The 15,663-nt window shown below is 50.8% G+C and overlaps 1 protein-coding gene and 2 long non-coding RNA genes across 5 annotated transcripts; 2 read left to right on the forward strand and 1 right to left on the reverse strand.

Moving 5' to 3' along the window:
• Positions 1-105: 105 nt before the first annotated feature.
• Positions 106-1,457, reverse strand: EMC4 (ER membrane protein complex subunit 4). 2 transcript variants are annotated; one of them, XM_090130166.1, is made up of 5 exons: positions 1,234-1,457; positions 1,055-1,154; positions 824-977; positions 283-443; positions 106-174 (listed from the first exon to the last, which is right to left on the reverse strand). In XM_090130166.1, exons 1-5 carry the CDS (start codon positions 1,302-1,304, stop codon positions 139-141), a joined length of 522 nt encoding a protein of 173 aa, XP_089986292.1. In that variant the 5' UTR covers positions 1,305-1,457; the 3' UTR covers positions 106-138. The 2 variants fall into 2 exon arrangements, with proteins under 2 accessions (XP_089986292.1, XP_089986293.1); XM_090130167.1 differs by lacking the exon at positions 1,055-1,154 and having other exon boundaries at positions 1,234-1,347.
• An 86-nt stretch (positions 1,458-1,543) lies between these two features.
• On the forward strand, positions 1,544-4,828 carry LOC149913324 (uncharacterized). Of its 2 annotated transcripts, none has more exons than XR_016461333.1 (3): positions 1,544-2,990; positions 4,279-4,411; positions 4,707-4,828. It is a non-coding gene; the product is annotated as an uncharacterized LOC149913324 (long non-coding RNA). The 2 variants fall into 2 exon arrangements; XR_016461332.1 differs by lacking the exon at positions 1,544-2,990 and adding an exon at positions 3,644-3,724.
• A 3,290-nt stretch (positions 4,829-8,118) lies between these two features.
• LOC149913325 (uncharacterized) lies at positions 8,119-11,474 on the forward strand. The gene is made up of 3 exons (XR_016461340.1): positions 8,119-8,250; positions 9,713-9,864; positions 11,344-11,474. It is a non-coding gene; the product is annotated as an uncharacterized LOC149913325 (long non-coding RNA).
• The last annotated feature ends 4,189 nt before the right edge of the window (positions 11,475-15,663 follow it).

A 15,663-nucleotide genomic window follows, 5' to 3' on the forward strand; every position in this document is an offset into this window, starting at 1 on the left:
AAATCTCCCTCAATTCCCACTCAAATCCCCCCAACCCTTCCCCAAATCCCCCCAAGTTCCTCAGTTTCCTTCCAATTCCCCCCCACCCCCAAATCCACACCATGCTCTGTAGGATCCAGCCTTTATTCCTGGGGGGGGTCAGAGGATGAGGCCCCCTCCGCTCACCTCCATGCGCTGCAGATAAAGGGGGGGGGGGGGGAAGAAACCAGCCATCATTGCAGTGCTTTTTGGGGGGGGGAGGGGTGGGAGGGTGAATTCAGGGGGTTGTGGGGGTCTTCGTACCTGAGGGGGGGTGATGAAGGCCAGCCAATCAGAGGCGTGGGTGGGCAGCAGCCCCATAGCCTGGCATTTATATAGGGCCAAAGCCAGGCCCAGCCCGTTGCCCAGCAGGAAAACCAGGAACTGCAGCAGGCGGGCGCTGGAGGACTCGAGGAGCTTCAGGGCTGGGGAGGAAAGGGTTAATGGGGGCACTGGGGGGGACTGGGAGGAGCTATGGGGGCATTGGGGGGAGCATGGGGGACTGGAAGGGCTACGGGGCACTGGGAGGGAGTGGGAGGGCACTGGGACATACTGGGCTACACTGGGAAAACACTGGGGTGTACTGGGAGGGGCTGTGGGGGCACTGGGAGGGCACTGGTGGAACGGCACTGGGACGTACTGAAAGGGCACTGGGATGAACTGGGAAGGGCTATGGGTGCACTGGGATGTACTGGGCTGTACTGGGAGGGGCTATGGGGGTACTGGGTTGTACTGGGAGGGCACTGGGATGTACTGGGTTGTACTGGGAGGGCAGCGGGGCATGCCGGGAGCTTGGAGGACTCACTGGAGGACAAGGAGAGCAGCGCCTGCAGGGGGCGCCACCCCATCATGCCGACCATCATGGCGGGGAAGATGGAGATGGTGTTTCCAGCCATGTACATAATGAACAGGTTCATCGGGATCTGCTTCAGCGGGCCCAGCGCCACGTCCCAGCAGCGCTGCGAGGAAACGAGGCGGGACGGTGAGAAAGAAGAAGAAGAGACAACAGAAGGAGGGCAAACGATGGAACCCTAACCTTCTCCACCAGGATGCGGTCGCTCTCGTGAACGCCGCCCTCCCCCATCTGCCGCTCCGAGAAACCGACCGGGCCGCGGCTCTCGGGGGCTCCGCGGGGGCTGAAAGGGACAAACGCGGGCTGACACCGGACCTGCATCCCGCCCCGATCCGGCCCGCTTCCGCCCCCCGGCCTCTCACCGGCCGCCCGGCGCCGCTCCGAGCTCCAGGGCCCACTTGAAGCGCCGAGATCGGATGGCGGATGCCGCCATGTTGGGAGAGATGAGAGCGGAAGTGACGTCGCCGGAAGTGGGAGGTTGGGAGAAGGAAAAGGGGAGCGGGGAGGTGGCCTCATCACGTGACGGAGGGGAGCGGAAACAGGAAGTCGGAGCGTAGCAACGCCGTAGCAACGAGCTCGGGTCACGTGACGGCGGTGACCGGAAACAGGAAGTCGGAGCGTAGCAACGCCATTGCAACGCCATAACGTCGCCCGGCAGAGCCTTACGCAGAGCCCTAAAGAACTGCAGTAGCATTACTGGAAAAATGTCTTATTTATGGGGAAAAACGGGTATTTCTGGGAGAAGCAGCCATATTATGGGGGAAATAAAGGTATTTCTGGGAGAAAAAGTCATATTTCTGGGGAAGAGCAGGAATTTCTGGGAGAAATAGTCATATTTTTTGGAGAAAAGAGGTATATCTGGGAGAAAATGTCGTATTTACGGGAAAAACAGGTACTTCTAGGAGAAGAAGTCATATTTGGGGGGGAAATTTGGGGGAAAGGCAGGTATTTCTGGAGAAAAAAAAATCATTTTGGGGGAGATTACAGGTATTTCTGTTAGAAAAAGTCATATTTATGGGAGAAAAGAGGTCTTTCTGGGAGGTATTATCTATTTAGAGAATTCCATTAAGTGGGAAGCAGAATCTCCCTAAGCAAGAGTGCTGTTACTGTCTGACCCGTGGGAGATGGCGAGTCACCGAAGAGGGGAGAGGAGGAACAGAAGGGAGGAACAGAAGGGAGGAACAGAAGGGAGGAACAGAAGGGAGGAACAGAAGGGAGGAACAACAATGTAACCCCAATATCACTCCCTGATGTCACCCCCCAGTGAAACTCCAACATCATCCTAGTCTTATTGCAATGCAACCTCCCAGCTTCACTCCAACAATGCTACCCCCAAAAAACCCCAACATCACCCCCACCAGTAATTACCTCCTGTAATGCTGCAACGTGGTGGAAAATGCAACAATAGCAGAGAAGCAAGGCTGTAATAAGTGAGGACTTACTCAAACACAGCAGCCGTGAACACAGAAATAAAGAACAAAATCTGCTTAGCCTTAGAAGACCTCAAGCAAGCAGGGACCTCCAGCAAAAGCCTCTCATTCCTGCTGCCAACACTTAAATGAGGCCTGGGAGGGGGTGGAGCCAGGATCCACCCCTTCCATCACTCAGGTGCGTTTCATGCACCTGAGCTCCTCTGGTTTGTCCCTTCTCAATCATTGTTTCAAGCATCACCCCCCCACATCATCCCAGCCCAATGTCAGCCCTATGTCACCCCAGTGTCACCCGCAGAGTCACCAATTTTAGAAAGTCAGGCAATTTTACCAATTGCCTTTGAGGACAGACTTGAATCAAAATATGCGTGCCATTGTTGCTCATCCACTGATAAAACTCCCCTTGCCAGACAGGCAGATCCAATCGCCTGCTCGTTATTTGTCTTTTTTTTTTTGCTTCAGGCCTTATAGGAACTGTTAGGTCACAGCCAGAAGCAGTGATTGAGCACCTGGTGAAGGGTGTAGCCAGCCCTGTGAGCACAGGTGGAAGCAATTCACCTATGGGAGCGGATAGGGCTGACCTTGGCTCCACCCCCTCCCTGACCACATTTAAGGGCTGGGAACAGTAAGGGCAGCATCCCTACCTGGGGGTTGTCTCCTTGGGAGTGAGTGCAGACCTTTGGAAAGTGGTGAGTGATTCATGTGTGACTGGGGTTGCTGCCGTGCCTTGTGTGACTGGGGTTGCTGCCGTGCCTTGTGTGACTGGGGTTGCTGCCGTGCCTTGTGTGACTGGGGTTGCTGCCATCTTTCCCTTTTTTTGGCATCTTGACCGCTTTCAAGGGGTGGAAACCATAAGGGCAGCATCTCTCCATGGAGACTGCTTCTTCTGGGGTGTGGGGTGATTGTTGTTGGAATAGGGTAACGGATTCTTTTTTCATTGCTGGATTGTAATCTCCCTTTCTGGGGGTTCCTGACCACACTTAAGGTCTGGCAGCAGGATGAGCAGCTATTGTACCTGGTGAATGTTTCCTTTAGAGCATGGAGTGAACCCTTAGAACAGAGTGAGTGATTCTTTATTTCAGGGTTGCAATCTCTCCTTTTTTTGGCAGATCTCGCCCCCACTTAAGGGCTGGCAGCCTTAAACTTGGTATCTATCTTTGGGGACTGTCTCCTTGGGAGCGTGGGGGGAGGTCTGGTCCTTGAGAAAGGGTGAGTGATTCCTTCTTATTTCAGGGCTGTGATTTTTCCAATTTTGGGGGCATCCTGACCACATTTAAGTGCTGGCACCTGTAAGGACAGTGTTTATCTCTGTAGACTGGCTGGATAAGAAGCGGACATGAGCTAGCAGTGTGCACTTGCATCCTGGAAAGACAACTATATCCTGGGCTGCATTAAAAGAAGAACAGCCAGCAGAGAGAGGGAGGTGGTTGTTTTTTTTTTTTTTTTTTTTTTTTTTTTTTTTCCCCTCTACTCGGCTCTCATGAGGCACCATCTGCTTAACTGCGTCCAGGCCTGGAGCCCCCAGCACAGGAAGGACTTGAACTCTCAGAGTGGGTCCAGAGGAGGGCACTAAGATGATCAGAGGCCTGGAGCACCTCTCCTATGAGGAAAGGTTGAGGGAACTGGGCTTGTTTAGACTGGAGAAGAAAAGGCTCTGGAGAGACCTCATTGTGGCCTTCCAGTACTTGAGGGAGTGGATAAACAGGAGGGGAAACAGCTGTTTATGAGGGTGGATCATGATAGGACAAGGGGGAGTGGTTTTAAACGAAGACAGGAGAGGTTTAGGTTGGATATTAGGAGGAAGTTTTTCACTCAGGGTGGTGATGCACTGGAACATGTGCCTTGGAGTCACTTCCAGGAGGATCTGCTCTGCAATCATTCACAGCACAGAGGTGAGACTGACACGTTGGTAGTTCCCAGGGTCATCCTTTTTATCCATAATAACAGGTGTGCTGTTGCCTTTTTTCTACTCACCAGGGATTTCACCTGACTGCCACAACTTCTCAAATACCGTTGAGAATGGCTTGTTGACTGCATCAGCGAATACCCTCGTGACTCTGGGATGCATTTCATTGGGACCCATAGACTCCTGGATGTTCAGGTTCCTAAGGTGATCCCAAACCCTATCTTGACTCTCAGTGTGGGGCAGGGAGGTTGTTGGTGGGGGTGGCATTGCTTTCTCAATCCCCACCTGCACAGCCAAAGGTGAGGGCTGTATATAATGAGCAGTTATCAGAGGAGATGGAAGCAAAAGTGTTGTTGGGTATTTGAGCCTTTCCTTGTGCGTTGTTCTCAGCTACAGTACTGCTGGTGAGCAGCATCATGCACAGAGTGCAGCCCCCCAATGTATGCAGGGTAGTGCTTTCGTTACTGTGCAGCATTACTGGGAGCTGTGGTTTTCCCAGGTGCTGTAACGTCTGCATGGAGAGATGTGTGAATCTTCACGAGAACAGCTAGGAACGGAAAGCTGGATTTCCTGGAATGCCCCAGAATCCCACTTTGCTGACTGGTAATTGTCTGCCCCGCAGGTAAGGGCAGCGTACGCACACCAGTGTTTACCCATTATGTAGCGCGGCACAACGTAGCACTCCCGGAGCTCTTTATTGCATTTTAGGGTACCCCGAAGGCTGCCTGTCCTTTTCTTCCCACATTCTATTTGTCTCTGGCCTTTCACTGCAGTGTTCTCCTTCTCTTTACCCTAGACATTCTCTACTGCATTTTCTTGCTGTCCTGTTTTGGTGTTCTGTGCCCCATTGTCTTCGCCATTGTACTTGGCTTTCTTTGCTGCATTCTCTTCAGCGTTTGGTTTTGGCATTTCTTGCCTTGTTCTCTTGGCCTTGTGTTTTGGCATTTCTTGCCATGTTCTCTTGGCCGTTGTCCTCAGCATTTCCTGCCATCTCAGAGCCATTGCCTGGGCGTTCCCTGTGACATCCTCCTCGGTGTCCTGTTTTGGCGTTCCCTGTGGCATTCTCCTTGGCCTCCTCTTTTGGCCTACCCAGCCACCTTCTCTTGGCCTTCTGCATGGGCTTTCTTTGCCATGTTCTCTCTGGCCACTTGTTCTGGAGTTCCCTGCCACATCCTCTTGGCTTCCTGTTTTGGCACTTCCTGCCATGTTCTCTTAGCCCTTGCCTAGGCATTTACTGCTGTGTTCTCTTAGCCTTCTGTTTTGGCATTTCTTGCCATGTTCTCTTGCCCGTTGTCCTCGGCACTTCCTGCCATCTCATAGCCCTTGCCCGGGCGTTCCCTGTGATGTCCTCCTCGGCGTCCTGTTTTGGCGTTCCCTTCCCCGTGGCATTCTCCTTGGCCTCCTGTTTTGGCCTACCCAGCCACCTTCTCTTGGCCTTCTGTATTGGCTTCCTTTGCCATGTTTTCTTTGGCCGCTTGTCCTGGCGTTCCCTGCCACGTCCTCTTGGCCTCCTGTTTTGGCATTTCTTGCCATGTTCTCTTAGCTCTTGCCTAGGCATTTCTTGCCATGTTCTCTTGGCCTTCTGTTTTGGTGTTTCTTGCTGTGTTTTCTTGGCCTTTGCTGTTGGCCTTCCCTGCTGTGCTCTCCTTGCCCTCACCATAGCTTTTCACTGGGTATTTTCCTTGCTTTTGCCCTTCCCTTAGCCTTAGCTGTTTGCTTTGCCTTTACCTCAGATTTCCCTTTGCTTGTCCTGGGAGTTTGGCACGCCTTTGCCTTTGGCTCTCTGGGATTGGCTGGGAGGCAGCGTTAATTTTGATCTTGACCTGAACCCCTAGCTTAATGGGAACTCTAATGATAATTACATTAACCTGCAATGCATCTGTAAACCTAACCCTTAGCCTGATGTAAAAAAAAAAATGTCTCTAACCCGAAATGCAGCAATAAAAATAACACCCCTTGTTTTCTGTCAAATTAACCTTCATCCCAATTGTAGTGCAGAAAAGAAGTTGTAGTTTAACAATTCAAGTCAACAAATAACATTAATTTTATCCCTAATGCTCCTTTGTGACATCATTAGAGCAGTGTGCACAGGGTGCAGCCCCCGCATGTGTGGGATAGTGCCTTCATTACTGTATTGTCTCCAACAGGTGGCAGCGGAGAGCTGTGGTGCTCCTGAGCGCCGTAAAAACTGCACAGAGCGATCTGTGGCTCTTCATGAGAACAGCCAGGAACAGAAATCTGCATTTCCTGCGATGCCCCGGAAACCAACTTTGCTGACGGTAATAATCTGCCCAAGAGGTAAGGGCAATGTTTACCCATTACTTAGTAAGACACAAGGTAGGGTACCCGGAGTTCATTTCTGCATTTCAGCGCCTTACAGGCTGTCCGTTCTCTGCCTTGTGCGTTCCCCTTGCCTCTCCTCTGTGCCTAGTTATTTCCTGCAGCATTCTCTTTGGTCTCTGTTCTGATGTCTGTGGTGGCATTCTCTTGGGCCTTGCCCAGTGTTTTGGCGTTCCTTGCGGTGTTTTCTTGGGCCTTGCCCAGTGTTTTGGCATTCCTGGCGGTGTTTTCTTGGGCCCTGCCCAGTGTTTTGGCGTTCCTGGCGGTGTTTTCTTGGGCCCTGCCCAGTGTTTTGGCGTTCCTGGTGGTGTTTTCTTGGGCCCTGCCCAGTGTTTTGGCGTTCCTGGCGGTGTTTTCTTGGGCCCTGCCCTCCGTTTTGGCGTTCCCTGCATTGTTCTATTGGGCCCTGCCCTCCGTTTTGGCGTTCCCTGCTGTGTTTTCTTGGGCCTTGCCCTCTGTTTTGGCGTTCCTGGCAGCGTTTTCTTGGGCCTTGCCCTCTGTTTTGGCGTTCCCTGCATTGTTCTATTGGGCCCTGCCCTCCATTTTGGCGTTCCCTGTGGCATTATCTTGGTTTTTGCCCTCTGTTTTGGTGTTCTGTGCAATGGTCTCATCAGTCTTGTGCTGTTTTGGTGTTTCTTGCGGCATTCTCTTTGATCTTGTCCTTCATTTTGGCATTCCCGAGGCTGTCCCTTGAGGCCCGGCCTCTGGCGAGGCCTTCCCTTTGTTGTTCTCCATGACTTTGCCTTGTCTTTGATGTTGCCTTCCCTTGGGTGCTGTCTATACCTTTGCCTTCTGTTTTGGCGTTCCCTGTGGCATTCTCCTTGGCCTCCTGTTTTGGCCTATCTAGCCACCTTCTCTTGGCCTTCTGCATTGGCTTCCTTTGCCATGTTCTCTTTGGCTGCTTGTTCTGGCGTTCCCTGCCACGTCCTCTCGGCCTCCTGTTTTGGCACGTCCTGCCGTGTGCTCTTAGCCCTCACCTAGGCATTTCTTGCTGTGTTCTGTTGGCCTTTGCCGTTGGCCTTCCCTGCTGTGCTCTCCTTGCCCTTGCCCTCACCATAGCCTTTCATTGGGCATTCTCCTTGCTTTTGCCCTTCCCTTAGCCTTAGCTGTTTGCTTTGCCTTTACCTCAGATTTCCCTTTGCTTGTCCTGGGAGTTTGGCACGCCTTTGCCTTTGGCTCTCTGGGATTGGCTGGGAGGCAGCGTTAATTTTGATCTTGACCTGAACCCCTAGCTTAATGGGAACTCTAATGATAATTACATTAACCTGCAATGCATCTGTAAACCTAACCCTTAGCCTGATGTAAAAAATGTCTCTAACCCGAAATGCAGCAATAAAAATAACACCCCTTGTTTTCTGTCAAATTAACCTTCGTTCCAATCGTAGTGCAGAAAGCAATTGTTAAACTAATAAACTAACTGTGACTTCAAACCAACAAATAGCATTAATTTTATCCCTAATGCTCCTTTGTGACATCATTAGAGCAGTGTGCACAGGGTGCAGCCCCTGCATATGTGGGATAGTGCCTTCATTACTGTATTGTGTCCAACAGGTGGCAGCGGGGAGGTGCGGTGTTCCCGGGCACCATAAAAACTGCACGGAGAGATCTGTGGCTCCTCATAAGAACAGCTTGGAACAGAAATCCGCTTTTCCTGGGATGCCCTGGAAGCCGACTTTGCTGACTGGTAATTGTCTGCCCAGCAGGTAAGGGCAGCGTACGCACACCAATGTTTACCCATTATGTAGCGTGGTACAATGTAGCACTCCCGGAGCTCTTTATTGCATTTTAGGGTACCCCAAAGGCTGCCTGTCCTTTTCTTCCCACATTCTATTTGTCTCTGGCCTTTCACTGCAGTGTTCTCCTTCTCTTTACCCTAGACATTCTCTACTGCATTTTCTTGCTGTCCTGTTTTGGTGTTCTGTGCCCCATTGTCGTGGCCATTGTACTTAGCTTTCTTTGCTGCATTCTCTTCAGCATTTGGTTTTGGTGTTTCTTGCCTTGTTCTCTTGGCTGTTGTCCTCAGCATTTCCTGCCATCTCATAGCCATTGCCTGGGTGTTCCCTGTGGCATTCTCCTTGGCCTCCTGTTTTGGCCTACCCAGCCACCTTCTCTTGGCCTTCTGCATGGGCTTTCTTTGCCATGTTCTCTCTGGCCACTTGTTCTGGAGTTCCCTGCCACATCCTCTTGGCTTCCTGTTTTGGCACTTCCTGCCATGTTCTCTTAGCCCTTGCCTAGGCATTTACTGCTGTGTTCTCTTAGCCTTCTGTTTTGGCATTTCTTGCCATGTTCTCTTGCCCGTTGTCCTCGGCACTTCCTGCCATCTCATAGCCCTTGCCCGGGCGTTCCCTGTGACATCCTCCTCGGCGTCCTGTTTTGGCGTTCCCTTCCCCGTGGCATTCTCCTTGGCCTCCTGTTTTGGCCTACCCAGCCACCTTCTCTTGGCCTTCTGTATTGGCTTTCTTTGCCATGTTCTCTTTGGCCGCTTGTCCTGGCGTTCCCTGCCACGTCCTCTCGGCCTCCTGTTTTGGCATTTCTTGCCATGTTCTCTTAGCTCTTGCCTAGGCATTTCTTGCCATGTTCTCTTGGCCTTCTGTTTTGGTGTTTCTTGCTGTGTTTTCTTGGCCTTTGCTGTTGGCCTTCCCTGCTGTGCTCTCCTTGCCCTCACCATAGCTTTTCACTGGGTATTTTCCTTGCTTTTGCCCTTCCCTTAGCCTTAGCTGTTTGCTTTGCCTTTACCTCAGATTTCCCTTTGCTTGTCCTGGGAGTTTGGCACGCCTTTGCCTTTGGCTCTCTGGGATTGGCTGGGAGGCAGCGTTAATTTTGATCTTGACCTGAACCCCTAGCTTAATGGGAACTCTAATGATAATTACATTAACCTGCAATGCATCTGTAAACCTAACCCTTAGCCTGATGTAAAAAAAAATGTCTCTAACCCGAAATGCAGCAATAAAAATAACACCCCTTGTTTTCTGTCAAATTAACCTTCATCCCAATTGTAGTGCAGAAAGCAATTGTTAAACTAATAAACTAACTGTGACTTCAAACCAACAAATAGCATTAATTTTATCCCTAATGCTCCTTTGTGACATCATTAGAGCAGTGTGCACAGGGTGCAGCCCTTGCATATGTGGGATAGTGCCTTCATTACTGTATTGTGTCCAACAGGTGGCAGCGGAGAGGTGCGGTGTTCCCGGGCACCATAAAAACTGCACGGAGAGATCTGTGGCTCCTCATAAGAACAGCTTGGAACAGAAATCCGCTTTTCCTGGGATGCCCTGGAAGCCGACTTTGCTGACTGGTAATTGTCTGCCCAGCAGGTAAGGGCAGCGTACGCACACCAATGTTTACCCATTATGTAGTGTGGCGCAACGTAGCACTCCCGGAGCTCTTTATTGCATTTTAGGGTACCCCAAAGGCTGCCTGTCCTTTTCTTCCCACATTCTGTTTGTCTCTGGCCTTTCACTGCAGTGTTCTCCTTCTCTTTACCCTAGACATTCTCTACTGCATTTTCTTGCTGTCCTGTTTTGGTGTTCTGTGCCCCATTGTCGTGGCCATTGTACTTAGCTTTCTTTGCTGCATTCTCTTCAGCATTTGGTTTTGGTGTTTCTTGCCATGTTCTCTTGGCCTTGTGTTTTGGCATTTCTTGCCATGTTCTCTTGGCCCTTGTCCTCAGCATTTCCTGCCATCTCACAGCCATTGCCTGGGCGTTCCCTGTGACATCCTCCTCGGTGTCCTGTTTTGGCGTTCCCTGTGGCATTCTCCTTGGCCTCCTCTTTTGGCCTACCCAGCCACCTTCTCTTGGCCTTCTGCATGGGCTTTCTTTGCCATGTTCTCTCTGGCCACTTGTTCTGGAGTTCCCTGCCACATCCTCTTGGCTTCCTGTTTTGGCACTTCCTGCCATGTTCTCTTAGCCCTTGCCTAGGCATTTACTGCTGTGTTCTCTTAGCCTTCTGTTTTGGCATTTCTTGCCATGTTCTCTTGCCCGTTGTCCTCGGCACTTCCTGCCATCTCATAGCCCTTGCCCGGGCGTTCCCTGTGATGTCCTCCTCGGCGTCCTGTTTTGGCGTTCCCTTCCCCGTGGCATTCTCCTTGGCCTCCTGTTTTGGCCTACCCAGCCACCTTCTCTTGGCCTTCTGTATTGGCTTCCTTTGCCATGTTCTCTTTGGCCGCTTGTCCTGGCGTTCCCTGCCACGTCCTCTCGGCCTCCTGTTTTGGCATTTCTTGCCATGTTCTCTTAGCTCTTGCCTAGGCATTTCTTGCCATGTTCTCTTGGCCTTCTGTTTTGGTGTTTCTTGCTGTGTTTTCTTGGCCTTTGCTGTTGGCCTTCCCTGCTGTGCTCTCCTTGCCCTCACCATAGCTTTTCACTGGGTATTTTCCTTGCTTTTGCCCTTCCCTTAGCCTTAGCTGTTTGCTTTGCCTTTACCTCAGATTTCCCTTTGCTTGTCCTGGGAGTTTGGCACGCCTTTGCCTTTGGCTCTCTGGGATTGGCTGGGAGGCAGCGTTAATTTTGATCTTGACCTGAACCCCTAGCTTAATGGGAACTCTAATGATAATTACATTAACCTGCAATGCATCTGTAAACCTAACCCTTAGCCTGATGTAAAAAATGTCTCTAACCCGAAATGCAGCAATAAAAATAACACCCCTTGTTTTCTGTCAAATTAACCTTCATCCCAATTGTAGTGCAGTAAAGAAGTCATAGTTAGTTTAACAATTGTTGTTAATAAGTTGTGTGCACAGGGTGCAGCCCTTGCATATGTGGGATAGTGCCTTCATTACTGTATTGTGTCCAACAGGTGGCAGCGGGGAGCTGTGGCACTCCTGAGTGCAATAACAACTGCACAGAGCAATCTGTGGCTCTTCATGAGAACAGCCAGGAACAGAAATCTGCATTTCCTGCGATGCCCCGGAAACCAACTTTGCTGACGGTAATAATCTGCCCAAGAGGTAAGGGCAATGTTTACCCATTACTTAGTAAGACACAAGGTAGGGTACCCGGAGTTCATTTCTGCATTTCAGCGTGCCTTACAGGCTGTATGTTCTCTTCCTTCTGCGTTCCCCTTTCCTCTCCTCTTTGCCTGATTATCTCCTGCAGCATTCTCTTTGGTCTCTGTTTTGGTGTCTGTGGTGGCGTTTTCTTGGGCCCTGCCCTCCATTTTGGCGTTCCTGCTAGCGTTTTCTTGGGCCCTGCCCTCCGTTTTGGCGTTCCTGGTAGCGTTTTCTTGGGCCTTGCCCTCCGTTTTGGCGTTCCTGGCAGCGTTTTCTTGGGCCCTGCCCTCTGTTTTGGCGTTCCTGGCAGCGTTTTCTTGGGCCCTGCCCTCTGTTTTGGCGTTCCTGGCAGCGTTTTCTTGGGCCCTGCCCTCCGTTTTGGCGTTCCTGGCAGCGTTTTCTTGGGCCCTGCCCTCTGTTTTGGCGTTCCTGGCAGCGTTTTCTTGGGCCCTGCCCTCTGTTTTGGCGTTCCTGGAAGCGTTTTCTTGGGCCCTGCCCTCCGTTTTGGCGTTCCTGGCAGCGTTTTCTTGGGCCCTGCCCTCTGTTTTGGCGTTCCTGGCAGCGTTTTCTTGGGCCCTGCCCTTTGTTTTGGCGTTCTATGTAATGGTCTCTTCAGTCTTGTGCTGGTTTGGCATTCCCTGAGGCCTTCTCTTCAGTCTTGTGCTGGTTTGGCATTCTCTGAGGCCTTCTCTTCAGTCTTGTGCTGGTTTGGCATTCCCTGAGGCCTTCTCTTCAGTCTTGTGCTGGTTTGGCATTCCCTGAGGCCTTGTCTTTGGGCCCGGCCTCTGACGCGGCCTTGTCTTTGGGCCCGGCCTCTGACGCGGCCTTGTCTTTGGGCCCGGCCTCTGACGCGGCCTTGTCTTTGGGCCCGGCCTCTGACGCGGCCTTGTCTTTGGGCCCGGCCTCTGACGCGGCCTTGTCTTTGGGCCCGGCCTCTGACGCGGCCTTGTCTTTGGGCCCGGCCTCTGACGCGGCCTTGTCTTTGGGCCCGGCCTCTGACGCGGCCTTGTCTTTGGGCCCGGCCTCTGACGCGGCCTTGTCTTTGGGCCCGGCCTCTGACGCGGCCTTGTCTTTGGGCCCGGCCTCTGACGCGGCCTTGTCTTTGGGCCCGGCCTCTGACGCGGCCTTCTTTGTTGTTTTCCATGACTTAGCCTTGCCTTTGATGTTGCCCTCTCTTGGGTACTGTCTATACCTTTGCACTTTGTTTTGGCGTTTGCTTCAGTGTTCTTGCCTTTGCCTAGGCTTTCCCTAACAGTCATTCTGAGCATGATTGTAATAACCCTAACTGTAATATCTTCACCCCAACCTTAATGAGCTCTGAACACCAAATGTAGTGCTACTTGTAACCATGACTGTATAGATAACTATACTAGCTGTCCAAATTAAGCCTGAACCTCCCCTCTAATGGTGCACTAAACTTATCTGTAACCTTTTAGTATTTAGTAATAATAAAAATAATCCTACATCCTTCCTGTTAAATACTTGTAACCTTAATCTTAAGCCATTTGTTGGGGTGGTCTTTTGCTTGCACATTTTGTGGGGGGTGGTCTTACGGTGAGCGCTGTTTGTGTCTTGGTGTTCCTCTTTCTAAAGTGTGTCTCTCTGTATTGCAGGCAAAGATGCCTTTGACACTTCCAGTCGATGACTTCCCCTCTGGGATGCCATGCTCTTTCCAGGCCTCCCACACTCACCACCAGCTTAGTTCAGTTGAGCTGTTACTCATATCCCCCGGTCTCTTCCCTTCCCATAGTCTTCCTTTCACTCTGCCACAAGCCCCTACCACCACCTGAGGTCATTTTAGGCAATGTGTGGAATGCAGTACTTGTTCTCATTATAGTTCACCCCATTGGCGTCAGCCTAGCAAATCCAACCCACCCACACCCTTCCTTAGGGCCCTTCTACTTCCATGCCAACCAATCCTTCCTTCTCATGTGATTTGGTGTTCCTTCCCAGGCGGTTTAAGACTCATGCCCCTTTGTGGCTATTTTGAGAGTTGCGCTGATTTCAGTATGTGCATCATTTATGTCAACCAAATTGGCTTTAGCTTTGCAGACTTTTTGCATCAATCAAATTGGCTTTGCAGTCATTTTGCATCAACCAAATTGGCTTGAGCTTTGCCTTGCTTACGGGGTTGGGTTAGCTTTGCTTTGTTTGTTTCTACCGCAGGGCTAACCCAACCCTGTAAGCAACAGCCAAGGGCCGTTGGAAGCCATTTGCCTTCCTTCCCGGCCAGTCTGAGACTCGTGCCCCATTGTGGCCATTTTGAGAGTTGCGCTGATTTCAGCATGTACAGTTGATTAATCTCAACCAAATTGGCTTTAGCTTTGCCTTGCTTACGGGGTTGGGTTAGCTTTGCTTTGTTTGTTTCTACCGCAGGGCTAACCCAACCCTGTAAGCAACAGCCAAGGGCCGTTGGAGGCCATTTGCGTTCCTTCCCGGCCAGTCTGAGACTCGTGCCCCATTGTGGCCAGTTTGAGAGATGTGCTGATTTCAGCATGTACAGTTGATTAATCTCAACCAAATTGGCTGTAGCTTTGCCTTGCTTACGGGGTTGGGTTAGCTTTGCTTTGTTTGTTTCTACCGCAGGGCTAACCCAACCCTGTAAGCAACAGCCAAGGGCCGTTGGAGGCCATTTGCCTTCCTTCCCGGCCAGTCTGAGACTCGTGCCCCATTGTGGCCAGTTTGAGAGATGCGCTGATTTCAGCATGTACAGTTGATTAATCTCAACCAAATTGGCTTTAGCTTTGCCTTGCTTACGGGGTTGGGTTAGCTTTGCTTTGTTTGTTTCTACCGCAGGGCTAACCCAACCCTGTAAGCAACAGCCAAGGGCCGTTGGAGGCCATTTGCCTTCCTTCCCGGCCAGTCTGAGACTCGTGCCCCATTGTGGCCAGTTTGAGAGATGCGCTGATTTCAGCATGTACAGTTGATTAATCTCAACCAAATTGGCTTTAGCTTTGCCTTGCTTACGGGGTTGGGTTAGCTTTGCTTTGTTTGTTTCTACCGCAGGGCTAACCCAACCCTGTAAGCAACAGCCAAGGGCCGTTGGAGGCCATTTGCGTTCCTTCCCGGCCAGTCTGAGACTCGTGCCCCATTGTGGCCAGTTTGAGAGATGCGCTGATTTCAGCATGTACAGTTGATTAATCTCAACCAAATTGGCTTTAGCTTTGCCTTGCTTACGGGGTTGGGTTAGCTTTGCTTTGTTTGTTTCTACCGCAGGGCTAACCCAACCCTGTAAGCAACAGCCAAGGGCCGTTGGAGGCCATTTGCCTTCCTTTCCGGCCAGTCTGAGACTTGCATTTCCTTTTGGATGGGCTGAGATATGAACTGCTTTTGAGGTGGATTGGAATATATAATGTTTTTGAAAACGCAATGTCATTAATGGGGTATGGAGGCTCTGTGACCTTTCTCTGGTTAATCTGACATATGGAAACCATGTGTGTTAAACTGAATGGAGTAAGTGTATATTGCACCTGTAAACTGAATAGGTGGCACAATGCAATCTCTGTAATGCTATGCCTGTAAACTGTATTGTGCCTTGTATGGATGCTGCACCTAGAAATAGCATTGTGCCATATAGAGAGTTGATAGGCATAGCATTCATAAATGAAGTTCGGGAATTGTAATGAATACGGATAACCCTGTTCTACTTCCCAAGGTATAATTGCAGGTATAGTTTGTGTACATAGGCTTGTGTGAAGTGAGTGCTGTAACAAGTATTGTCATGCCATTTAATGCTGTGCAATGACTTGCCGGGTTAGGGTTAGGGTTAGGGTTAGGGTTAGGGTTAGGGTTAGGGTTAGGGTTAGGGTTAGGGTTAGGGTTAGGGTTAGGGTTAGGGTTAGGGTTAGGGTTAGGGTTAGGGTTAGGGTTAGGGTTAGGGTTAGGGTTAGGGTAGGGTTAGGGTTAGGGTTAGGGTTAGGGTAGGGTTAGGGTTAGGGTTAGGGTAGGGTTAGGGTTAGGGTTAGGGTTAGGGTTAGGGTTAGGGTTAGGGTTAGGGTTAGGGTTAGGGTTAGGGTTAGGGTTAGGGTTAGGGTTAGGGTTGGGGTTGGGGTTAGGGTTAGGGTTAGGGTTAGGGTTAGGGTTAGGGTTAGGGTTAGGGTTAGGGTTAGGGTTAGGGTTAGGGTTAG

The sequence above is a fragment of the Phasianus colchicus genome, chromosome 39, assembly GCF_987193195.1.
Source record: "Phasianus colchicus chromosome 39, bPhaCol1.hap1.1, whole genome shotgun sequence".
NCBI classification, from domain to species: domain Eukaryota; kingdom Metazoa; phylum Chordata; class Aves; order Galliformes; family Phasianidae; genus Phasianus; species Phasianus colchicus.

Coding starts and splice junctions, on each gene's coding strand:
- EMC4 (XM_090130166.1), bottom strand. CDS start 1,304: ATGGCGGCATCCGCCATCCGATCTCGGCGCTTCAAGTGGGCCCTGGAG. Junction 1,155..1,233: donor GGAGCGGCGCCGGGCGGCCG/GTGAGAGGCCGG, acceptor TGTCCCTTTCAG/CCCCCGCGGAGCCCCCGAGA. Junction 444..823: donor GCTGCTCTCCTTGTCCTCCA/GTGAGTCCTCCA, acceptor TTTCCTCCCCAG/CCCTGAAGCTCCTCGAGTCC.